Genomic DNA, 26,052 nt, shown 5'->3' on the forward strand with positions numbered 1-26,052 from the left:
TGAAACGACGCATAATCATTAAATAGAATACAAAGTTATTACACACACGTTTATATCAATCATTTACTTCTAAAACGTGAGTTGACTACATACATTTAGCGTATTTTATCATAATAGTTAATAATGTATCGCGCTACGCTACTGCCCCCCTCTAGTGGACATGTGTTATTAAATATTCCCCAACAGCTCACCCTTCTCCTCTCGGAAGCATTGAATTGTGTTTAAATTAACCATTAACATTAACTATTCCGTCTTAACCATTACTGATAGTGCGAGTTAAATAACGTAGGGGTGAAATAGTCGCTGAGTTGTGTTAAAGAAGTTCAGAGAAAAGTCCCTGTGATGTGTGCTGACAGCTCAGCTCCCTCCGAGCAGGAACCAGCAGAGTCCGGAGGAGGACTGAGACTCGGATAGGTCTTCAGGCAGCAGCTTCTGGATAATCGATCAAACGTTTAATAGAGGATAAACGTGTTTATTTCAGTTAAATAATGAATTTATTACCGTCTAATCCTCACGGAAATGGGCTCCTTTATGCTGGATTCAACCAGGATAATGGTAAGGAGCGGCACTGTTGTCATGTGTTGTTTTTTCTTCTTCTTCTTCTTCTTCTTCCAAATGGAAACCGTCGTGAATGCTAAGCTAACGATGCTAACCCGTTTAATCCCCTAAATCAACCATGACGTTAAAAAAAAACAACCGGCTCTACATTTTCCCTCATCTAGGAATCCGTTAATCATAATGTGACACAAATGTCACAGCAGAAACATTAACTCAAAGAGCGTCACAGCGTTAAAAATCAGCGTTAGCCAGCTGATGCTAATGTTAGCTTCCGTGGCTAGCCAGCTGATGCTAACATTGGCTGCCGTGGATAGCCAGCTAAGGCTAGAGTAACTTTGTTTGTTGTCATGTAATAGACAGTCAGTTGATGTGAGGTCAACATGACACGAGTTGTTAACAGACATGTGCTTTAACTGGATTTGTAGCTGTTTGGATTTGTACAATTAATATCAAAAGCTAATGCTAAGTCGTGCCTTGGTTAGCACAGCGCTTGCTAATTTGTCTGTTATTACCCTGTTATTCAGATAATGTCGTGTTTTTAATGTCGCCTGATTTTAAATTAAATACATTTTTGCATACTTTATTGACATACTCGGCCCTGTTACATGTCTATCTCTTCCCACCCACACACTTCAAACAGGCCTTGAAGTTAACATACCACTACATTTCTCATTTTTAAACATCAGTGTTGTGAAACATCTGGTGCCAAGTAGCTTCATTAGATCAGATAATTATGTAATCCTGTAATTATTTGTGTCATTTGACTTTTCTGTGGTGTAACGGTATTAAATTAAAGGACCAAAGACCTCATGTGACCCCCTCAAAGAACAAGAACCAGTGAACTGTCAACACACAAGTGTTAAAGTTTTATACGAATTCCACCCTCGCAGGTTAATTATTTGCTCCGTCTGCTCCATGTCAGCTCTTCTTTTATGTTTTATCACCGTTCTGGGTCAGTTGGTCGAAATAAAAGGAGCCTTTACTACTAATTAGTGTTGGGCAAAGTGCACAACTTCTTGACTTGAGTCAAAGTTCTCCTGGTCAAATATTACTCCAACAAAAGTGAAGGTTGCTCAGTCAAATGAAGTGCAGTGCTTTCTTTTAAAAATACTTCAGTATTCAAACATACATTTAAAGAAAACCTCTAAACATTGTATTTTCACGATGCACGAGTGCAGTTGAGAATACATGGGTGTACATTCTGCAACGTTATCTTTATTATGAAAACGTTATTTACATTTTTTTAAGCTTACAGGCTTAAGATTTACAGATTTGCAGTTATCAGGAACAACCGAGAATACCTGGTGAGCCGGGGGAAATGTCAGCCAGGCTTTACACAGAGAGAAAACATTATTTCAAAACATGGGCTTAAGATATGACCATGGATGAGAGTCGTCATCCTTCTCTGCCGCAGCCATCACCACCGCTAAATGAACTGCCATCAAAAAGTACAGACATTATAAAACACTACGTCTATTTCAGAAGACTGATAAGTAGGAGAGGAATGAATCCTTCAGATACTCAGAAACTCTGACACCATACACACTATCTCATTTTCACAAAGCCAGTTTGCCAAATGTGCAATTTAGTCTGTGTACGGGAGTTTGTCTTCAATGTTTGATAACTGAAAACAAGAAATGACCTGATATTTGGCAACTAAGACTTTTAGTTAGGTCTCTATAGTATGGACACAGGGAATCGATATCTTTAGATTTTTTTATCAGCGTCCTGTCAGAGTTTAAAATTCAGGTATCTTGATAACAACCCGAGTTACAGGTGTAGTCGTGTACGGTGTATGGTTGCACAAGAAATCACAAATTCAATGTCAACTTCCGCAATAAACACATCACAACGGTTTGAATTAAAAAAAATAATTGGGAAAATGTATCCGTGCCAACGAGCGCTGCTTTCTCACTCAGCATGTCGACATTTTACACACAAATGTAGTGATTAAACAAAGGGATTCAGGAGAAATGAAACAGCTTCTTTAGGATTACTTTATTCATCACACTTCATTTCATCATTGCTTGATTAAAATGTAGTGTGGGCCTAAGATAGAAATAGACTTACATTTAAAAATAAAAATGGAGGTCAAAACTGTATTTATTAAAAGTGTTGCAGATTGTAAAGAAATATCGCAATGTCCCTCTTTCCCATATCGTTCAGCCCTCGCACGGTGTTAGGGTCTTTTCAGTTTGAGTGACGCTTGTGTTTCTCTCCAGGATGCTTCGCCTGTGGGATGGAGAACGGATTCCGTGTGTACAACACAGATCCTCTTAAGGAGAAGGAGAAACAAGGTAACAAGCTTTTTAAACATCAATAATTAACAGAGAATCATTTTCCACACTGATCGCATGTTTTGTCAGTCGGCTTTAAACTCACAGAAGTTCACAGCACCATCTGCTAAGCTGCAGAAACCAAAAACTGAGAGCAGGAAGAACAATCCTTAAATATGATGCTGATGAATTTTATTCCATAAACATTAATGGACACAAATGGATCCGTCTAAAAGTGTCGCTCACCTCTATTGCAAGTTAAAGTGACAACATTTTTTTCAGATTTCCGTTTTGGTGCTGAATGATAGAATATATTTATTCAGGTGAGACGGCTGAAGAGAGACAGGTAATGTTGGGAGGAGAGAGTGGGGGATGGGGAGGTTGTCGGTCTTCTCTTAACTGGAATGTCGATGGTTTGATCCCCAGCTCCTGCAGCTACATGTCCGATGTGTCCTTTGGAAAGACGTTTAACCCCAAGTTGCTCCTGCTGCTCCCACGGCAGTGTATGAATGGGATGAGTTACTTCTGATGGTCTCTTTTAAGCAGCCTCTACCATCAGTGTGTGAATGTGTAGGTGTGACCTGTGGTGTAAAAGAGCTTTGAGTAGTCAGAAGACTAGAAAAAGACATATACAAGCTCAAGTCCATTTACTATTTACCATGAAATGCAGTGGAGGCCTGATAAGAACCCACGGTCTCTATACATGAGGTGCGTGATAAAACCACTTGGCGCCCCAAATCTGACTTTTTAAATATTGGTTTCAAATACTTAAATCGACATCTTTCTTGTAATTTTTGTTTATTCTCAACAGTTGAACTTTTTTAACAACAGTTTGACTTTAAATAAAATGTATTTCTTACACCTTCGGTCCTTGTGATTAAAGGACTGAGGTGTCTTGACTTGACGTTTGGCCTAATCTCATTCATTTTCTACTAAAAAAGTCGTTAAGCTGTTCAGTGTTTCATATTATTGTTTTTTTGTGTTGGAGGATGAGAGACACAAACATTAACCTGCACAGTTTAGTTTTAAAGTTTGATTCATGCAGTTTGATGAGTCAAATATCAAAGTTAGAGATGTCGTTATGTACCATGAGGTGTCTCAGATCTCATAATGAAGTCAGGAGAAACATGCACTGAAGGTTTTATGAAACAAACTGATGATTGAAGAACATAAGAATCACACTGGTTGTCAGGCGGTCTCTCTTCAAACCTTTTTGGCTCATGACTGAAGGGAAAAAGAGCCAGTCGTGCTGCACATAGGAAATAAAAAGTTCCTTAAATAAGGAGGGATAGAAGAGGAAGTCTCCCCCGAACAGGCCTGAAAAACGTGACTCAGCACATGACTTGCTGCAGAGTTTCCTTCCTGGACCAATACAGAAGTCGATCCCAGACCCAATGTGCTCTTTCATCTTTTATTTTTTCTGTGTTAATCCGTGTGCAGCTCTTTGATGAAAGTCTTTACAGCACAGAGCGCTGATGGGTGGGGGTGGGGGGGTGCAGTCTCATTGTGAGTGATGCAGAGGACTGCTTGTCATTGTGGTCTGCTGTCTGTTGTGCACAGACGAGCCATTAGAGATGAGTGAGCAGCATATTGCAAATGTTATTTCCAGTTTACGGTCAGCTGATAAGAGCCGCACCTCTTTCTCTGAGTCATTCACACACGTATTATTCTTCACCACCAAAATGCTGTTTACTTTCAGAGTTCCTGGAGGGCGGGGTCGGCCACGTGGAGATGCTGTTCAGGTGTAACTATTTAGCACTAGTGGGAGGAGGAAAGAAACCCAAGTACCCAACCAACAAAGGTGAGTTTGTTTCTTTTCAAATTGCAGGACTCATTCATTGTGTTTTTATCGTTTGTGCTCGAGTCGGGCCGGGGATTCTCTTCTGGCAGAAATCTGTCTACATTCAGAGTTATTTGACAATGTTTTTTTGTGGTCAAATATTTATCAGTTATTTTTGTAATATGGGGAAGCAGCAAAACAATTAGGCGAGTTCCATTGGCACAATGTAATCGGGCTGTGGAGAGCCGTTCCCTCACTCACAGTGCATGTGGCTCTTTCCAGCAACATGCTACCATTCTGTTAGCAGCTGTAAGACCAGCTAACGAAAGGCATTTTTCATTCATAGTTAGCTCCAAGGATGAGGTGTCATTAAGAAATAGCAGACATGTTTGAGATATTTACCCAAAAGCTTTTAACCTCCAGGCCTTGCCAAACCATATGAATGAAGGTCCCAAATCGTCTGAACAAAAGTCACATCATGGATTATCTCCTGAGTCTTCAAATCATCAGGGAGTGAAATATGACCTGTGAATGAATTTGTAAAGAATCATTTGATGGTTTAAATTTGTTATTTGTTAAAAAAATGTCAGCTGTTCATTTTGTTTCATTCGGCATCATCAGACCTGCAGGAAACACAAAACACAGCTACAGGGAGTAAGAATAGAAAAGAAAGCTTTAATGTCTTCAGACAACTTTCAAAGAAATTAGACATGCTTCATCTTAAAGTGCACAAACTTTCTGACATCCACAGCTACAAACAGCTCGCATTCATGTAGGGGAAAATATTATGAATATTGCACAGTGAAACATTATTTTACCACAAGTTAAAAAAAAAAAAAAGTGTATATATATATTTTGCACTGGTGTAAAAGTTTATATTGCACGAGGAGGGAAGTATGTATTGTAGATTTAAATACCAAAATCTTTCATTAAGAAATAAATAAGGCGTGACAGTAGCTCAGTCTGTAGGGACTTGGGTTAGGAACCGGAGGGCTGAAATGTCCATGAGCAAGACACCCAAAAACCATCAGAGACCCCCCTCCCCCCCACTCCACCTTCAAGAAATCCCTAAAAACTAACGTCTTCAACATTGCCTACAACTTGAGTGTTGAAACTGGTGATGAATAATAAGAAGTTTATTTACGCTGCTGGTGTTAGAATAAGTCGTTAGAGATGAAGATAACTTAATAATTATTGAATCTCTTCTTCTTCTTCTTTTTGTCACTGCAGTCATGATCTGGGACGACCTGAAGAAGAAAACAGTCATTGAGATTGAGTTCTCGACAGAAGTCAAAGCAGTGAAGCTTCGACGTGACAGGTAAAAAAAACCCCCAAAAAACAAAGATCCTCACTAACCGGAGAAGTTAACGCTTGTTCGTCCATCAGCGAGCGTCCGTCTCCTGTCTCTTTGTCTGTGGATGAATACGACAAACAGCAGGGCCTTAACATATCCAGTTTGTCGGGAACACATCTGAACTTTATGAAGCAGAAACTCAGTGAGGCAGAGGCGCTTCTGTCTTCTGATTCGCTCCGAGTTTGGGACCAGGTGTACTACGAGGTTTGGATGCTGAATCTTATTCAGCTTTGTCATATTGGAGTTGATTGCATCAGATTCATGTCCCTCCTGTCAGCATGCTTGAACTGTAGCTCAGTGGGGATCTAAGTTAGCCCCGAGTCCTTAAGTCTCGGGTGAGCGACCGGCGCCCTAGTTTTTGCGGTGTGTTCGTCGCCCCATGTTCTTTGCCGTCTGCTTGGTGTGTCACGGCCTTTATACCCTGGGGAATGGTCTGCAGTGTACCGATGAAGTCCTTGTTTTCTGCGTGTTTTGTTATCGGCCTCTTTTTGTCGTTTCTCAGCACATTTTTCTTTCCGTTAGCGATGTCTGTTACCAGAATAAAATCCAAAGAGGAAGAGGAGGCTTTTAATCCTCTCAGTGCTTCGTTCACAGTTTCTGTAAAGAAAACCATCAGACCACTTTACTGCAGACACGCGACGATGGAGCCTCACTCTTTTAACATCTCTTTCATTGGATGAAAGTGTGATCATGTCCACGTTGATGTTCTGGCGTTTGGTTTAATGTCTGCCTGGATGTTGCCTCTCCTCTGTCCTCAGGATCGTGGTGGTCCTGGACTCCATGATCAAAGTCTTCACCTTTACCCACAACCCCCATCAGCTGCACGTGTTTGAGACCTGCTACAACCCCAAAGGTCAGTCCACTCTACTTTAACTGGGAGACTTTAAAGGGAGATTCTTCTCTAACTTATTTGAGTTTAATCTGCTCATCTTATCCACACAGACACACCTGTACCTCTCTGTTCGTACACACAGCAGCCTGTCCCGCCCTCAACTCGTTCTGCAGCTTTGTTTTGTGTGTGTGTTTTTAACTAATATTCACCAGTGGACCGTTACAGTACAACTATTAAAATGACGGCATAAGAAGCTAGTTTTAAATCAGACGTAGCATGTAGCATCTCAATCGATGTTAATGGGAGGGATGTACGGTCAGAGGACTCTCTCTCTCTCTCTCTTGCCTTCACGTGCAGTTATTGAATGGATGAGCAAAAAAAAAAGATTGGAAATATACTTTGGGCGATCGGAGTGGAGAAACATTGCTAATGTTGAGTCCTTTGTGACTAAAAGGTAGAAAATGTTTGAAATATGGGGCACAGATTAAAAAAAAAATAAAATGTTATGAAACATCTGGTGCTTCATTAGATCAGATAATTATGCAATTCTGTAATTATTTGTGTCATTTGACTTTTCTGTGGTGTAACGGTATTAAATTAAAGGGACCAAAGACCTCATGTGACCCCCTTAAAGAACAAGAACCAGTAAACTGTCAACACACAAGTGTTAAAGTTTTATACGAATTCCACCCTCGCAGGTTAATTATAAAAAAAAAAATTAACCCTTTTAAATCAGCCTGTCGTACTTTCCACACTCTCTTAATCTCTTACACCGAGCCTTTAGTGTTGACAAACATCTGAACGTTGTAGTGGCTCAGTGATCACCTCTCAAGGTCACAAACACAGTCCATGTCCTGACCTCCGATTCAGGGAGAAAGTCATTCTCTCCTACTTTTTAATGATCAGTTCCCGACCGGCCAGGCAGAAAGAACGGTCAATCTCCAACCGATAATGTTTTGTGTTGCCTGAGTTACCGTCACATTTCTCGCCAGTTCTCCACATTCACTCCAGACTTTTCCGTCTGTCTCGGCTGTCTGTACACACTTTATTTACGGCACGCTAAATCTCCTTTTAAAACCTCAGAACATTGAAAACAAGTGAAGTTCCGGTGACGGCTTCAGCAAAGATTATTTACATGTACCTTTTCCTCTCCTCAGGTCTGTGCGTGCTGTGTCCAAACAGCAACAACTCTCTGTTGGCGTTCCCCGGGACTCACTCGGGCCACGTGCAGATAGTCGACCTGGCCAACACGGAGAAGCCTCCGGTTGATATCCCCGCCCATGAGGGGGCGCTGTGCTGCATCGCTTTAAATCTGCAGGGCACAAGAATAGCTACTGCGTCAGAGAAAGTGAGCCGGATGTTTGGATGGGAGGAAAGATACTGAGAACTAAAGTGGTGTGTTGGAAGGCTTCAGTAGTTCCTGTTAATGCTGATCCGTGTTTTGTTTTTCCACAGGGGACTCTTATTAGAATTTTCGACACATCAGCGGGTCAGCTCATACAGGAGTTAAGACGAGGATCTCAGACAGCCAACATTTACTGGTGAGCACCGAACAACAACACAGTTTGAATCTTTACCTTAATGCACTGAAACAAGATGAAGCTGATGCTGAAGTGCAAAATCCTGCAGTTCCTCGAGTGTCCACTAGAGGCTGGCTGCAGAAGCACAGGAAGTCATATACACACAACAGCCAAAAAAGTGCTCACACTGTACAACACGAATGCCGGGGAACGACCTGAGAGCTCACGCTGTACGAGTTAAATCAGGATGGCGCATTCACAAACCTCAGTAGAAACCTCCCACAGACGAAGAACGGTTCAAATAGCGGATTCTTATTCTTCTTATTTATTCCATCTGTTTGTCTTTTCAGCATCAACTTCAACCAGGACGCGTCCCTCATCTGTGTGTCCAGCGACCACGGCACCGTTCACATCTTTGCTGCAGAGGACCCGAAAAGGAACAAACAGTCGAGGTTAAATTATGCTCAATGTTTTTAATATGTTTAATAATATCTAACATGCCTTTAATCAGCTGTACAGGATGACTGGTAATCAAACTGATTGTATTTGTCTTTCTGCAGTTTGGCATCAGCCAGCTTTCTCCCCAAATACTTCAGCTCTAAGTGGAGCTTCTCCAAGTTCCAGGTCCCCTCGGGGTCTCCGTGCGTGTGTGCCTTTGGGACAGAGCCTAACGCAGTCATAGGTGAGTTCAGAGTGGAGGGTGCAGCTTTTTAAGGATCAGGATCAGCTCATGGTTACGGTTCAGAGTCAGTATCACAGGCGATCCGGGGGATGGAATATCTGTACTATGAGATCAAAAGACTAACCCAGGGTCTTTCTGTGGTAGTTTTTTGTCCATCATTTATATCTTTCATAACAACATGGTACTCCCCAAATGAAGAGTTGACCATTTAAATCACTGTGCTGCATTTAAAATAGGCTGGGTAAGACAGTCGAGCCGTTTTCACACATGCACTCCTGAAAAGATCGAGATAACTTCAGGAGGACTGCTCCTGAAATCCTCCTGACCTGGCTGTTCACACATGCACCTCACAGCGGGAGACTATCCCTGTCAGACAGAAGGAGGGGGGGGGGGGGGGTCTCCTGAGGTAAGACATGATGTAAGAGAAAGATGCGGACGAAGTAACAGTCCTCTATACGATGCTATAATGAGAATATGTGTCTTTCTATCAATGCTACGTGTAGTTGAACAGAATCTCAATCTGAACTAAAGAGTGGAGAAGAACATACTGGAGAACAGGAAACATAATGCAGCAGGTTCATTAGAGCACGGAGATGGTAGAGGTGGCGTGCAGACAGTCTATGGTCGTGCAGCGATCACAGGGAATAAAGGTCACCACCCCCTCCCACTCGCTCCAGGTGAATTCTCCTGATTATATCCTGCTCACACGGACTTTCTGCAGAAAATTAACTAGGAGGTTGGCAGAAGAAACTCCAGGTAAAGTCTGAGTGGAAATTCAGCTGTTGGGAGTTTTCTGCGAGTGTGAAGGCGTTTTAGAGCCGTCTGAAAAGTGCAGAACGGCAGCTCTTCTGTGTGTGATTTTGCTGACGTTCTCTTTTCTCCCCACCATGCAGCCATTTGTGCTGACGGCAGCTACTACAAGTTCCTTTTCAACCAGAAGGGGGAGTGTTCCAGAGACGTGTACGCCCAGTTCCTGGAGATGACCGATGACAAAATATGACCCTTCACCCCTCTGCAGACTCGCCATCACACAGCCTGTTTTTCTGTTTTGTTTTTTTTTTCTTTCTGTTTTTTTCTTTCGGAGGAATCCCACGTTGCACTTCTCCGTATCCTGACAGACTCTGTGAAGGAGCCGCAGATGATCGGAGGACAAAGAGAGAGAAGCACAGACTTGTGGAAACCCCTCACAGCGAAGACGAACAAACAAACAAACAAACAAGCGATGTAGACGTTTGTCTCTCACAGACTCCTGGGAGAGTTTGTCTCTGGACGGAGGCTCACGCACGCCCGCCTGACTTCAAACCAAACTCCAGAGGAAAAAAAAGAAAAAGAGGGAAAGTTATTTTTTGAATGAGCAACACACCGCTTTTTAAGACGTCTTCCGAAGAATTTACAACAAAAAAGGACGGATTATTTTTAATCACAGAGGATTCTGATAGTTAGACAGATTGACTAACACCACCTAACTCTAACGATAGGGAGTGCCTCGAGACATGAGAGAATCTGTATGTGTGCCCACATCACGCTCATCATAGTTACACGCGTACATGTGTCTGTGTAAATAGCATTGTACCACAGCAGGTGTTTGCAGAGCAGGATCACAATGAGCTCACTGTTTTTTTGTTTTTTTTGGTAAGGTTCATTGAGCAGACGGATCCGGCTTCATGAGGCGTCACCTGTAGTATTAGACTTTCTTATATGTGCTGTAAAAACAACAAAAACACACAGACTGAACTTCTATCTCCTCTGAGCTGTACAGAGCGGAAAACAAATGTAAAGTGTGTTTTTGTGTCTCTCGGCTTTTTTTCTTTCTTTTACATATGTGCAATATGTGTTTCCCCAAACTGTTTCTGTTCAGAGACTGTGGAGGTCGTTTGTCCCCGGCGAGGAGGTTAAAGACATCGTTTATCGGTTATATCTGTCGCTGTGAGGAGATCATGAGAAGATTAAAACTGTTAATACGACAGGCGAGCGTGCAGACTGTACACACCTGCTGCTCTTTACGATGACTGAACGTTAGCTCATACTGATCCCCTGAAGCTCAATCGCTCACAACAGCTTCTCTAAATCTGTTCAAACACCTAACTGTAAAAAAGCATTTTCAGGGGCCGATGTGCTCGATTCATGATGATTTTCCTTCAGCTCTGTAACCTCCTCGACGTTTAAAAGTCCCGTATGAATCGATCAGACTAACTCACCTTTCCAGCTTTTAAACAAATCTTACAGTCATGACTCCGACGTGGATCTACAGCAAGAAGTTATAACCACACTCCACCACTAAATATTTAGGCTACATAAAAACTTACAAATAATCAGAGTGTTCGAGGATCCAATCTTTATGGGACAGAAGTTAAAGTTTCCGACAGCTGTTAGCCTTTAAGACATTTGAGGGTGAAAACCTGAAGAGAATTCTGTTCAATTACAATCTCTTACCACTTTCCCCTCAGAAAAGTTTAAGTTACTAATTCATCATACATTACGACTTTCATCTCATAAAGTACGACTTTTATTCAAATTACAACTTTTCCCTAAAAATAACAAAATTTTTCTCATAAAATTACGACTTTCCTCCCAGAAAAGTTCTGACTAATTCATTATACATGACGACTTTCCTCTCTTTGAAGTACGACTTTTCCCTCAAAAATACCAGCGTTTCTTTCATAGAATTACGACTTTGTTCCCGTAATGTTGTGACTTTATTCTCTCACGTCTTTTTTCCTGTAACTTTACAGGATTTCTTGTAACCTCAGTATTTAATTATCAAAATCTCTCTTTATTTTCTCAGTCCTAGGTTCTGAGCGTGAACATCGTAAAAGTTTAATTATTTACTCTTACTGCCGGCGATCAAATAAATGTTTCATAATTTACTTTGAAAATATTCTTTTTTTATTTTTCATGTTGAAAATCAGATGAGAAGATAAATAAACACCAAGTAACCTGTAAGCAAACTAATGTAAATGAAGCTACAACCAGAAGCTACTTTGGTTAGCCTAGCTTAGCATAAAGACTGGAAATGGTTTTTATGCTAAGCTAACGTTACCTCTTGAGCGAACAAGTTTCAAAAATGTGTAAAAACCAAGTAGATGACACACAGCGTAAAATCACCATGGATGATGACAGTATTTATATTTTCCACAACAACTCTATCCCCTTCTATCAAGGTTTTATGCTAAGCTCAACTAACTAGCCTTAGCTTCTTACTCACATTAAAGTAGTTAACATTCCTCATTACTAGAAGGAGGGTTATTGTATTTCCCTTCATCTTAATGTTTTTTAAAGAGTTTCCAGGAGTGCTGTGTTTTACGGCGGCGTGTTGCATTCATATGACTTCGTTTTTCTGAATGATCAAAGATAGCGGTCCCTCAAACTCCCACCAGCAGCTCTCATTTAGACCCCTGAAAGACACAAACCTTCACAGACTGTCAAGTATAACTCGGCTTCATCAAGGTTTGGGTTTTGACACGTGTGGAGATACTCGTGTCTTCAGGTTAGAGATGCTGTTGTGAGTTTGTTGACTTCATGCAGACGATGAGACGCGTGTCAGACTTAATGTTAGGCTAACGTAAGCTAACGAGCCTCTAGCTCACTGGTCTGCCCTCAGGACCCACCAACCAAACTCCTTCAGAAGAAATCGCGACCCCAAAACTTCTTTAAAATGAAAAAATGTTGCAGGTTGGACCTCGGATAGAGAGAGCAAAAAAAGAAACAAAACAAACATGTTTAAAAAAAAAAAAGCCAATAGATTAGCGGTTATGCATGGAGGTCGAACTCCTCATCGCAGCAGGCGTGGGTGTCGTCCCCCACTCTCTCTCCTCCCAACATTTCCCGTCTCTCGTCTCAGCTGTCCTGTCTAGTAAACCCCAAACTTAAGCGCTTTGTAGACTTTTTGAAACCATTTCTCTGCAGGCTCACACATTCTGGACCCACTGAGAACGGCTCCTTGACCATCTTTTGGGTCCCGACCCACCACTTGAGAACCTCAGCTCTAGCTTTAGTTTGACCGTTCAGACCTCAGAGCGGCATCAAACTTCTCACAGCAAGAAAGAAAAGAGACTGATTCCCCTTAAAATGTTTGAACTGTTCCTTTAAGTTTGTGAGATTTGAGCGTCTCTTCCTGTCGTACCCAACGAGCACGCTTTCCGTCTTCACTGATTTTATTTCCACACTAAAGCGAAAATCGGCCGTAAAAATATTACAAATGTTTTGCACTTAGTATAAAACTGCACTTCTTAATGTGGATACATGATCAGTCTGATAGAATCAGAGGTGGTCTGCAGGATCACAGCTTCTCTCTGCACCCTTCTGTCGTCTCATTTGCGTTCATCTGCTTCGCCCCAAAACAGCAGCGAGCCGTTCAGCTAACGCACTCTGATGAAGACCTGCTCAGTATGGATCCGGCTAAAAGGAGTGCGAGTGTAACAGAATGACTTCTAACACTTAGTTTCTTTGTCACACATCTGTTGACTCCGTGCATTCTCTTCTTGTGTTGCTCTCTTTCTGCATCAGATTGTACAGCTGCAGGTGTCACAGCGCTCGCCGCTCACGGCACAAACTGAAAAGCCAACGTGTTTCTGACACTCTCAGAATGATTGTAAAACCTTCATTTAAAGTTGTGAATAAAATTTAACATCTGCTTTTACAGTTAAAATGTACGGGCTGGTTTATCCTCTCCATTGATTTAGATTGAATTCGGTGTTGTTCTGGATCATCTGCAGAGGTTTGATGGTGTTTGTAGGAAGACCTGCGTGATATCAGACAAGAGTCTGTACCAGGAGCTGTGTAGCACGCTCTGATGTTCAGGGAAACCTGACATGACCGGGTGATGGAGGCCACTTGAACCTTAAATGTTAGCTAGTCATCAATCATGACACATACACTCACCGGCCACTTTATTAGGTACGGCTGTTCAACTGCTTGTTATTGCAAATATCTAATCAGCCAATCACGTGGTTACATGTCGTAAAACCAACAAAACCAAGGTCCCTGTGTGCTAACTGAGCATCATTTAATCGCCACAGCCTACCTGAGCATTGTTGCTGACCTTGTCCAGCTCTTTATGATCACAGTGTACCCATCTTCTGATGACTACTTCCAGCTGGATAGCGCACCATGTCACAAAGCTCATATCATCTCAAATATGACAATGAGTTCACTGTACTCAAACGGCCTCCACAGTCACCAGATGTCAATCCAACAGAGCTCCTTTGGGATGTGGTGGAACGGGAGATTTGTCTCATGGATGTGCAGCAGAGAAATCTACAGCAACTGTGTGATGATATCATGTTGAACAAAATCTCTAAAGATATGTTTCCAGCACCTTGTTGAATCTATGCCACGCAGAATTAAGGCAGTTTTGAAGGCAAAAGGGGGTCCAACCCGGTACCAGCAAGGTGCACATTATGAAGTGGCGGATGAGTGTATGCTCCTTCAGACTGTGTGTGCATGAGGTCAGACTCTTGATTGTGTCATACAGATGTTTTAAATGTCTCCTCAGGTCTGAGAAAGAAATCATCCTTCACACAGAGTTTGAGAGAAAACTTTGACGGAAAGAAATACAAACTAAGAGGTTTTGATGTGTTTTAAATAAATTTATAAAATAAAAAAAGCATTTACCCACTGAAGCAGAACAAACAGCTATCACTTGTTTTTCCTCGTGTAACACAGAGTACAATCCGACTCGACTGTTTTAGGAGCCCGAACAGAATCAAAGAATCAAGCCATGGTCAACACAAAAGGTCACGAACACGGCCCATGATGGAAACAAAAAGTACAAAAGGAGAACATAAAAAAACAACAACTAAGAGTTCAGTTAAGTGCAGCACTGGTCAGAATCGTCAGGCGGAGATTCAGTCGAAAGTTTCTTCAGTTCCATATTCAGAGAATCTGCTCGTTACATCGTCTCTACATCCGTTACATGCAAGCGCCATGAAGCACACGGTCAAACACGACGCATGGGAATATACTTTAGATCTCGGAGGATATTTAGTAAAATATGAAAAACTCTGTGGATGTGCAGGGGGAGAGAGAATGATAGTGTCGTCTTTAGAAAGGAACAAAAAGAAGGAGGAGACTACATTCCTTTCACTTTTTAACAAACGGGAAGAAAAGGAATCCCAAAATATGGCGTTGAAGTGTTCGACCCCGCGTGTTTCATTATTACTAGATGGTCTCTGTGCGGCGGGAAATGTAGAAACACAGAAGAGAGATCACGTGTACGACAGAACTGCATTTCTACTCACGACGGGGGGGGGGGGGGAGGGGGGTCAGGGAGGTCGACACGGAGGCTAGCTGCCGAAGATGGGAATGTCCACGCGCACGCTTCCCTTTGCGTTCACTACCGGTGTTTATGACGCTTTTCTACCGGACACAGTTTAAGCGCTTTAATGCTACCAGGGTGAGGCTCCTTCTCGCTCGCTCGTCCAATATGTCTCTCTCTCTTCTTTTTTTTTTTTTTACTTCCTGTGCTTCTTCTCTCCGTCTGGGTCTCGAACTTCACAGTCGTCTTTTTTTTTCTTCAGTTTGGTCTCTAGTTTTTGCATCGTGGTCTTAAATAAATGGAAGAGGATTTGAACATTCTGGAGTCCTGCAGGTGTTTCCGTGTCTCGTCTCTGATTGGCACCTTGGAGTCGATGATGACCAGGTGGGAGGATGAAGGAGGAGGAGGTGAGAAAGTGAGGATGTGGGGAGGCTCACTGCGTTCAGGAGAGCGGGAGGGGGGGGGGTGTCAGGCTACTTGTCGCCGTTGCGTTCACTGACCCCTCCCTCTCCGGCTCTGTCCGTGGTGCCGTTCTTCTTGCTATTGTTGTTCGCCGCCGCGTCACCCGCCGCCACTTCCTCTGTTTTCAGCCTCTTCAACTCGGGTTGCTCTTTCAGTTCTCCGTTCTGCCTCTTGGTGGGGAGGGACGCCGAGGCTGAGGCGTGAGCCGCCAGAATGTGGAGGGGGTTTGCAACAGCTGGGGGAGAGAAGGAGGCCGTTATAAAGAAGATCAGAACGGCAACGTGCAGGATCAAAAGTGAAAAACAAGTTAGAGCTTCCGCTGCTGCTGTTTGGGTTCAGATGGGTCTCAGTTTAGACCACAAGACCCCAAAACCTAGGAACTGCATCACCACCACGTCACTCCTGAGTTAACACTAAAAGCCCGCCTCACAAATCCGACAAAGGAAGCGAATGAGGAAATAACAAGGAAGTACTTTTGGCTGTGTGTGTGTGTGTGCGTCAGTCACCTGGGCTAGCAGCAGTAGTGATGGGGACCAGGTGGGTCCCGTTCTGTGTGATGGCCTTTATGGGGAGCTGGTGCTGTCCGAGTGGAGCTTGTTGGACGATGGTCACCGTGGTCAGCGGAGCAGCCTGGGAGCTCTGAATGATCCGACTGACTCCCCCTATAGACGCGGCCTTGATGGACGGGACCGGCTCCACTTTGACTGCAAACACAGAAAAACCTCATCAGACAAATAGACACATCAATAACAAATCCTCTGAATTGTTGACCGTGCAGACGCCATCATGTCTTCAGCTCCGTATCATCACCCTGACTCTCTCACGGCTGGATTATTCTCCCTCCTCCATGACCTGGGTCTGGATTAAGTTTCCTGCTGCTGCCGGCTACTTGATGCTGACCAGGTCCCGGTTTGATGACCTGCAATCCTGGATCAGTACCAAGACCCGGGTTGATGACCCGTCAGTTCTGATCAGTACCAAGATTTCCCTGAAGTCTGTCTGACTGCAGCATGAACCCAAAGTAAACTGATGAAATGACGACAAGCGACATCAGGATGCTGATTTCTATCTAGTCTTGTTGCTTTGTCAGCTCTGTGTGCAAGTTTACAAAATGCTTTCTATGTAATAGAGTCTGGTTTGTCCATATCTGTAGAATCAGATGAGTCTCAACAGCAGCCCTGTTCAGACTGCCGTTAGAAGCCGCGATATTTAAGCCCCTGTGATGTATTGGCTTAAATCTCAATGTCAAGGAGGCGTAATGGGGGGAATGAAGTGTTCCCCCCCCTCTGCACCGTCTTCAGAGGTAGTAACAGGAGAGACCGTTTCAACTGAGCCAGCGGGGGAGCGCAGCCCTGCGTGTGTGTGTGTGCATGTGGGGCTCCCGCTGTGCCGGGCTTTTGCAACGCCCCTACGTGATGTGAATTCACAGACTGGGACGCCAATATTACGCCCCCGAATCAACATGAATGTACAAAGACGTGACGACGGTCGAGCTTAGTTGATGCTGATGCGCAGTCTGAAAAGAGCCACTGATTGGCCTTCGCTAAACGGGGTAATTAAAACGAGCATTATGACTTTTTTTTTAAATCATGTGTGTCAATGATCAAACTATCATTAGTTGCAGGCTGCATTGAACTCTTCTTTCTACTTTGACGTCACGGTCTGCAGTTTCATTTCTCACAGGTGAGACTGGCTTCAAAGACGACGGCGTGTTTCAGGCCTCACCTTTGATCTCTTTATGATCTCCGCCCCCGTTCTGCTGAGTTTCTGGGCTCACTGTAGCGACATGCTGTCCGGTAACAGTTGCCATGGTCACGGCTGGGATCTGGTGGACAACGTGCATGGTCTGCATGACGGGGGCGGAGCTTGGAGACGTTGTCACTATGGCCGGCGTGGCCATGGTGTAGGTCACAGGCTTCATGGTCGTTTGAGGCATCTGGCGTTGCACAGCGATCAGGACCGGCTGGTGGTTGAGGGGGGCGCCTGTCAGAGGGGGCAGGGCTACAGGTTACTGACAAACTCTTCGCTGCACAGTCACAGGACGCCACATAAAGGTTTGAGAAGACGATTAAATGATGTGGCGTGTTTTACCGGGGGAGTTCTGTGCGAAGCGGGCCTCCTGGATGACGGCCAGTTTGGGCTGGACTATGGCGGTCTGGGTCGGGGCGGGGGGAGGTGTTGGTTCTGGCTCCATTGGGACTGGGGAGCCCTCCCTGGACAGGCTGTCTGGGGTCTGGACCCCACTGGAGTGGGCAGACAGCGCCCCCGTGTGGCTGGGAGAAGCTGGAGCACTCCTGAGGAAGAAAAAAATTGTTGAGTTTTATTAAAGAACTACAAACTCGGACTCTGGACTCAGACCGACTTTAACACCTCTTTTACCCTTCACCTAACAACTCAGGTGCAATAATACTTAAAAAGATACATTGTAAGACTGTTAGTATTTTAGAAAGTGTGTATTTTTAGACAGAGTAACACTTTCCCGTCAAGGCTAAGGAGTGGTTTACCTGGAGGAGAGCGGTCCCACAGGAGTCCTGAAGCAGGGCACTCCTCGGGGCCGGCGCTTCCTGAAGGCTTGATCGATCAGTTTCCCCTCAGACGCCGGGTCGATCCTCCAGAACGATCCTTTCCCCGGCTCCTCCTGAGAGCGCGCCACTTTGATGAAGTAACGGTTCAGGGACAGGTTGTGACGGATCGAGTTCTAAAGTACAAATAATTACAACAGAGTGTTACTGAAAGACAGGGGGGTGGAGAATGTTGCAGGATGATGTTTAAAGGTCCAATCAGTGAGATGTGTAGTGAGTGAAATGATAAAGGTACCTTACTATATGATCAGACATTAAGGAAACATGCTATGTTGAAGTGCTGGCTTCTCTGACAACAATGCAGCAGCCAGTATGTCCTCCTTCTAACTTTAGATTCTGGTCCTGAATGCTCTGGATTTGTTTGGACCAGAGAAGGTAGGCGGTTTTAAGACACCCCCCACACGGCCGTTTTGGACGCCCCTGTTTGTCAGATATGAGACCAGTTATCAGGTCAAACCAACAGGTGTTGCAGCGATGGAAGCGGGCAAGAGAACTGGTTCAGATAGAAGTGATTGTACCCGACCTAAAAAGCCTCTGCATGTTTCTAATAAGCTCCACGAGCAGAAACGAGCTCTAACTAGGATCAATATTGGAGATGCTTTTGAAAAATGGAGAGAGGTTAGAACACAGAAAGGTTTACAGACCGATGTAGAGCTGACTAAACACTGAAGCTTCAGTGTCCACCACATGGCAACCTGCGTGAGCATGGACTCTAGAGAGGAGGGGGCGGGGGGAGACAGCTCTCTATAATGTTTTAAACTTGGACTGCAGTACCCATTTTAAACACTAGGTGTCAGAGTTACACATTGCTCCTTTAATAAGCATTTTTCTTGGGATGAAATTTAGACTAGAGTGTTTTTGTAGTTGTGAATCATGTAACACCAGCAGCCTCTCTTTCTATCTTTGATTTATTTTACATTTACAGGAATAAATAAGTGATAATGACTGAAAGAACTTAAACTAGACACGCTGTATGTTTATACAAAAGGTGGTACATGGTGAAGCCTCTGACCTGCCAGCCTTTATCAGCGGTTCTGTAGTAGGGGTAGTTCTTGGTGATGTGGGTGTATATTCCATTCAGAGTCAGCTGTTTGTCCGGGGCCATGGTGATCGCTTGGACTATTAGTTGTGCGTACGAATACGGAGGTTTGGAGTCGTCCTGCGGGGAAAAACAGAAAGTTAATGTTGAGTTAAGGAGGAAAAGGAAAATCATGTTTTCGCTCCATGCTTTGTTGAGAGACACAAACACTCGTTCAGAGACGCTCTGTGCTCCAAAGTCTATGTTGATGTGTGCGCTGGGCAATTTTTAGACTTCAAGGAGTAACGGGGGACGTTCACAGAACTGAGACGACGACAGGACTCAGTTCAGATCCTCTCAAGTCTTTTTTTAAAACACCCTCTTTCTGTGCATACTGTTATATTCCTCACCTTTGGGCTGTCTTCACCTGAGGCGTCTTTGTCGTTTTCTGATTGGGAGTTGTCTCCGATCAGGTCGGAGGCGAGGACGCGGCCTGTCCTGTAGCTGGAAAGTCCCGCCCCCCGGGGACTCGATGGACAGGAGTTTGCCGCACTATAACACGAACAAAAAAAAAAAAGAGAAAGATCTGTAATCCTGAACATGTGCAGAACACTGACAAGACAACATTATCATTGCAGGTGTAACCAAGATCCAGGTGTTTTTAAACCTGGACGCTGTTTTGACGGCTTAATGATGAAAACAAACAAACGTTCTTTAATCCCTGCTGCAGCATAATCCTCAGAGGAAAAGGTGAACAAGTAAAGTACATCCAGAAAAAAAGAGCTTGTTCATGCCGATAAAGGGATTATTAAAAATGCCCAATAGAAACCACAGAAACCTTTTGGGGCTTGCTGTGCCTTTAATGGAGAGACAGGACAACGCAACCAGACGCCATAGTCAAAAGCTGTCATTCTTAAGATCCTGGCGCACCAAGCAGACGGCAAAGAACTAGTGGCGACGAAGGCCGCCTGTGTCGTCGCCTCACTTCTTGGTCAAAAAGTTGCACCTGAACACACCGCAAAGACTACAGCCGACGGCAAACGACCACGTAGAGGAGGAAATAACTCTCCATGCCAGCAGGGGGCGGTAGTCCGTTGTTATGATACGAGAAGACCATTTTCACACCGCTGTGGCTCACCACTCGTATTATAGGTAGCCTACATATGGAGAATAATGTCTGATAAAAAGTTGAAAAAGGCGCTGGCGTTGTCAGTCCTTGGTCTTTTAGTGGAAAAAGAAGAGGCGGAGGAGACAAATAAGAAGAAACCGCACTAATGGGTGAAAGCATGGATACTACAGCGGCATGCTCAAGGGGCTTTCCTGAACCTGTGACGAGAGCTGGAGAGAAATGAAACCTCTGAACAGCCAATCGGAGAGACTCCTCTCACCGACGCTGATTCAACATGTCGAATCGGCCAAAAAAAGGTCAACAGGTAGCGGCGCAGCTGGACACAACGCAAAAACCAAAGCGACGATCGCTCACCGACGGCCGACGATCTCCTTTGTGTGTCAGGGTCTTTACCTCGTAGATCCAGGTGTTGGGGGTCTCTGTGTTTAATTAGTGAGTTTGGATCCAACAGAATATTCCAGCATCACACATCAACACACACTAACTCACTGATTAAGGCCACAGAAGACCAGAAACTCCCGTGTTCCTACGTTGAGGGGAAACGACTGTTTTTGTCAATGGCTTCTGGCGGTTTGTAAGATCTGTTTCTGTTTAATAAAAGCGGCGGCCTCTCAAAAACAAAAAGCTGCGACTCTGTAGGGACCCCTTCTCTAACGCTGTCCGACACTTCAGCTTGATTTATACTTCTGAAACCATGGCGACTGAAACCGAGGGGCACCGTCATTTATTTGAGCTGGAGCTGATAATGGTGCGTCCCATTCGCCTCGGCTCTCTGATGTCGGAGCTGGGAATGACGTCACACCCGAGTTAACAGTGTTCCAGTTACAAGTCAGACAAGCAACATGGACGCCTCCTGGAGTAACCTTCGTTTTTGTTAACTACTACCACACTACGTGACAGTTTGTGCGTGAACATGACATGACAACACGTCCACAGATAGAACGTGCATGATGCGATCGGAGTGATTGATTTAATTACACAAAATGAGGACTAAGCTGCTAATACACACAACAGTTACCGTCGATGCACGCAGACACTACTGAACGTTTCTAGGTCTGACTATCAACTTCAGGGGGCGTTCCTGAAGGCGTATCTAACTCCGAATTTCCAACTTCCAGTCAAATGGAACGCACCATAAATATCAGGCAGCAGTGGATTTGACTGGCTTGTAGCGTCTTTCTTTCTGCATTACTTAAAAAACAGCTGCGACACAGGATGTGTTGTAAGTGCAGAAAATAAGATGCTACCCAGCGGTCCAATCACAGGGCTTGCGGTGGCATTGTTCTGAGGAGGTCCACGTCAGGCTTCTCTGTCGGTACAGGGCTACATGAACGGTATAGAGTCGACACAGAAATATAAATCTGAGCCTTTCAGTGTCGACAACAAGAACTTTTAGTGGACGTACTTTGAACGGGGCATAAGGCCTGTATGTTTATGTTTAAGCGTGATTTATCGCTGCCTGCTGAAGCATTTCTTAAACTTTTTGAATTCGTACTTTTTTAAGATTTGTAAAAAATATTCCCCAGGTTAAAAAATACAGGAACCGTTTTGTAAACTGGTTTTGAGTGTTGCAGAAACCCGAAAGAACTCCTACCTGATGGTGCCGGTGGGTGAAGGCAGTGGGCTCATGAGGTGGGCTATGTTGTCAGGAATGTTTATTGTCAGGGGGGAAATTTGGGGTTGGACGGGCTTGACCGGTGATTCCGGCACGTTCCTTGGCTCCTTCTTGTCAATGGACAGGGCTGTGAACGTGATCTTTATACTTGTGCTGGGGAACCGGAAACAACACCTGTGTATGCAAGAAAAGCACGGACAACAAGAAACAGAGTGTGTATTAATGTGCAATGTTTACACTGAATTTGTCTACATATGAATGAAACAAAATCCTTCTTATGGTGTCTCTGCATACACCAACAGATGAGCCTCCTGCCCCGCAACAAGCGGCCCGAGGAGGTCCAAGTGAGGCCAGGAGAGGAGCACTGAGATTCAAACTCACACAGTTTAAATATGGAAGGCCACCATGAGCATTATGTAACCCTTCATGTCTTACATGTCTACTTTAGTATTAATGGGGTATATTTGGACCAGTTGCTGACAGTTTTAAATTAATTACTCATCTGGCTCAGTAACACTATGGACATGTTTTACCTAATGCAGAGTGGAGGGACAGTGTGAGTCAGGACACAACAACAACAACAACAACAACAACAACGGTTCAATGTGAGGCTTTAAACTGAAAGAAGAAAAAGCTGGCAGATAAGCCGAACAGTGTAAACATTCCTGCACAGGTAACATGAGGCCAAGTTGACACTGAGCCAGATTAAATGAACTACAGCGCTAACCTAAGCTTCAAAGCTGCAGCTGAAACACTTGCAGTGAGTCAGAAACGTCACCCATACACCAAGTTTACTGAGTGGCTGTAGTTGAGTGCAAATCCAAAATAATTTGGTTCGTTTGATTTTTGAGAAACTATCATACAAAAGCCCATTACAAAAACTGGTCATTTTAGTGTTTCTTTCTTTGTTACCACTAAATACAAACACTGAGGACATACATGTTGAATGTTTTTTTGAATTGTTGGTCACTCTGAAATTCGGCATACAGGTATATGAAATTTACAACAACAAACTTCTAATTTTAACATGAAAAGATAGCTTTCATCACGTGCACTTTAAGGAGCGTAGTAAGCAACAGTGCACGACTTCTTGGATGAAGTATGGCTATCTGAAGTCTCACTAAGGTCATTTTGTTGACTGTGTGTAGGCCGATTTAAACAGATACCTTAACGTTACACATTAAATGCTAAATGGAGCAACGTGTGTTTATGTTTTTGGCAAATAAGTATCGCACAACTTAACCAACACGTTTTTATATGGAGGTTTCGTATGACGTTATCGCCATGCAACTGTGCAGCACGAGACCTGCTGCTGCTTGACACAACACGTGCAAAACAACAAAACAATAACAACACATGTACACATAAATCCTCGGATTGTATAGCCAATGCAAGCAGGGGAAATCATCCTTACATTCGTGGAAGCTGGAGAGGTGGAGCCCCTCTTCTCTGGAACACCCCATCAACAAACACCCCGTTTTTTCCGAGGCATCGGAGATAGAAGTCCCCGGTGCCGGTGCCGTCTTCTCCGGCCGTGAATATCTCGAGGTGCCGGCGGGAGATGAAGCTGGAGTGTCCCATGCTCACGTCCACGGAGCCCTGCGAGGAGTTCCGGCCGATGGTCACCGACCTTTTCTTCATCAGATACTCGAATTCTCGGCCCTCAAGCCGGGCTACAGCCGACCCTGACGTCCCGCTTACCACCGCCATCTTCACAGCTTTTCAGATATTTTAGAGATGTGCGTTCAGCGGGAATATAATTTCGGTTGTGGGGAATTGAAGAGGGGATACTTTTTTTTCTTAAGTGAATTAGGGGGGATCCAATTTTACACCGTGGAGAATTTGGCTAGGAACGTGCCAGACCGGGGACACAGCGGCTCCGACCCACCGCCGCGAAGAAGAGGAAAAAAGAGGGAGCTCGACCAATCACAAGCGGCCAAACGGGCGGAAGTAAAGAGACGGACGGACTGCTCAGCCAATAGTAAGCCTGTCTTTGTAGGCAGATGTTTGGTGTTTACCAATGATAACAATAATAAAAATAGCCGAGAAAGTAGAGGTTGGTTGCACCGCAGGCTGACACGCAGATGGCCGGAGAGATTTAAAAACCGGAGAGGAGATTAAAAAACGCGGATTTTAGATTATTCAAATCAACTTGGAGTCAAATTATCATCAAAAGGACTAAACATGATTCTTTTTTTGACACTAAAACTGAAAGAAAAACTTGATCTCTGCTGAGCTATTTTTATTTTCACATTTATTTCTGCATTCAAACACAAAATAATATTGTAGTGAAGTTTGTTTCTTTTTTAATTTGCTGTATAAAATGATTAAAGGCTCAGTGTGTATATTCCACCACCAGGGGGCTCTCAATCAAAACAATAACCAAAGATGACATTGAGGCTGCCGGGGAATCATGGGAGTGATTCTCTCTGCATCCCCACGATGAAAACAAACTCCAAGTTGACCGTAGTCATGACGACTGGGTGAAACCGACCTGAGGAAGAGAATATGAGAATAGAGAGAATAATTTACCGTCGAGCTAAAGTATCGGAGCATAATTTACATGACGTTTTTATCACAGCAGCACAAACAGCAACAGTACGGCAGCTTTCAGTAGCAGCTCACGCTTCCTTCTGCAGCTGTGTTTGATGTAACACCCAGTGTTTCCATGGTAACGATAAACATGTCGTGTCTGTCATGGCGGTTGCTACGGCAAGGCAAGACAGGACCTGTTACAAGTATAAAATTACAGATTTCTCTGGCTTTGATAACTGTTGGAAATATTAGAGGTACTTAATATATAACATTGGTTTAGTCCATTTGTAATTAATTTAGATATTTTAGTGTAAAATTCTAATACAATTATACGTATTGTTCGTTTAATTTATTTTAAATCCCTTTTGTTTTTTAAAACATATATTTATGTATTTTAGTAAAGTTTTTTTCTGTGTAAAGTTTTTATATAAATGGATTTATTTGTTTTTATCCCTTCATTTTACACCTAACTTTTACTTTATTGTCATACTTACTGAAATAAATATATTTTTAAACATATAAATGAATTCTTTACATAAATATTTAAATAGTATAACAGTTTTTTGTTATAGGACATTTTCCTGAAGCATGATGGGTAAGAATCCACTTCCGTGTTTTCTGTGCAGCTGATCAGTTTACGTTCTGTAGTAAAGCAGCCACCACGCTGTGTGTGTGTGTGTGTGTGTGTGTGTGTGTGTGTGTGTGTGTGTGTGTGTGTGTGTGTGTGTGTGTGTGTGTGTGTGTGTGTGTGTGTGTGTGTGTGTGTGTGTGTGTGTGTGTGTGTGTGTGTGTGTGTGTGTGTGTGTGTGTGTGTTGGTTAAACTATGGATACTAAAACACAGAGACACACCGTAATATCAAGGCTCCACGATCTGCAGTGAGCGCATGCGCAGTCAGTAACACCGCATCAATATTTAAAAATCAGGTTAGGAGCGCCATGTCCCACGTGTTCCTCAAACAATGACGTCATCATATCTAGACGAGCGTTTAAAAAGCTGAATTGAAGGTTTTGATTTAAACTTTGTCTGCAAAATCTGCAAAAATACTCTAAACTTTAAGGTCCTTAACTTATTTTTTAATGATCAATTTTACCTTGAGTTTTATGTTTACAAAAAAAGTGTTCATACTGCACATAACATGTAGGCTACATTAATGTAAAATAATATGAATATTTCCTTTAATAAAATTTAAATTATTACGATTAGCTTAAAGTATCTGAATCCTCTGTTGCATGAATATTGGATAAAAGTGTTTGTTGGAAATGCTTGATGACCAGTGGCGATTCTAGAGTCTGTTGGGGCCCCGGGCAAAAACCAATTGACGGGCCCTCAAACCATCATGATGCCCCAGTGGCCTTATACGTACTCGTCTTGTAGATGGATAATTCCTCTTCATTAACCTCTGTTGACTTTCAATTACAAACTTCAGTTTTTACAACATTAATGCATGCTGG

General features: G+C 43.5%; 2 protein-coding genes across 2 annotated transcripts; one reads left to right on the plus strand and one right to left on the minus strand.

Annotated features, from left to right (window-relative positions):
• The first annotated feature begins 181 nt into the window (after positions 1-181).
• wdr45b (WD repeat domain 45B) lies at positions 182-13,643 on the plus strand. The gene is made up of 10 exons (XM_061028366.1): positions 182-555; positions 2,781-2,855; positions 4,534-4,635; positions 5,845-5,932; positions 6,727-6,821; positions 7,958-8,148; positions 8,256-8,341; positions 8,671-8,772; positions 8,881-9,002; positions 9,896-13,643. The coding sequence occupies exons 1-10, from the start codon at positions 489-491 to the stop codon at positions 10,000-10,002; spliced, it is 1,035 nt and encodes a 344-aa protein (XP_060884349.1). The 5' UTR covers positions 182-488; the 3' UTR covers positions 10,003-13,643.
• Positions 13,644-15,439: 1,796 nt separating this feature from the next.
• foxk2a (forkhead box K2a) lies at positions 15,440-23,980 on the minus strand. The gene is made up of 9 exons (XM_061028365.1): positions 23,479-23,980; positions 22,044-22,238; positions 19,731-19,872; positions 19,315-19,461; positions 18,225-18,418; positions 17,812-18,014; positions 17,446-17,703; positions 16,227-16,424; positions 15,440-15,955 (listed from the first exon to the last, which is right to left on the minus strand). Exons 1-9 carry the CDS (start codon positions 23,772-23,774, stop codon positions 15,732-15,734), a joined length of 1,857 nt encoding a protein of 618 aa, XP_060884348.1. The 5' UTR covers positions 23,775-23,980; the 3' UTR covers positions 15,440-15,731.
• Between the last annotated feature and the right edge of the window lie 2,072 nt (positions 23,981-26,052).

The sequence above is a fragment of the Labrus mixtus genome, chromosome 21, assembly GCF_963584025.1.
Source record: "Labrus mixtus chromosome 21, fLabMix1.1, whole genome shotgun sequence".
Taxonomy (NCBI): Eukaryota; Metazoa; Chordata; class Actinopteri; order Labriformes; family Labridae; genus Labrus; species Labrus mixtus.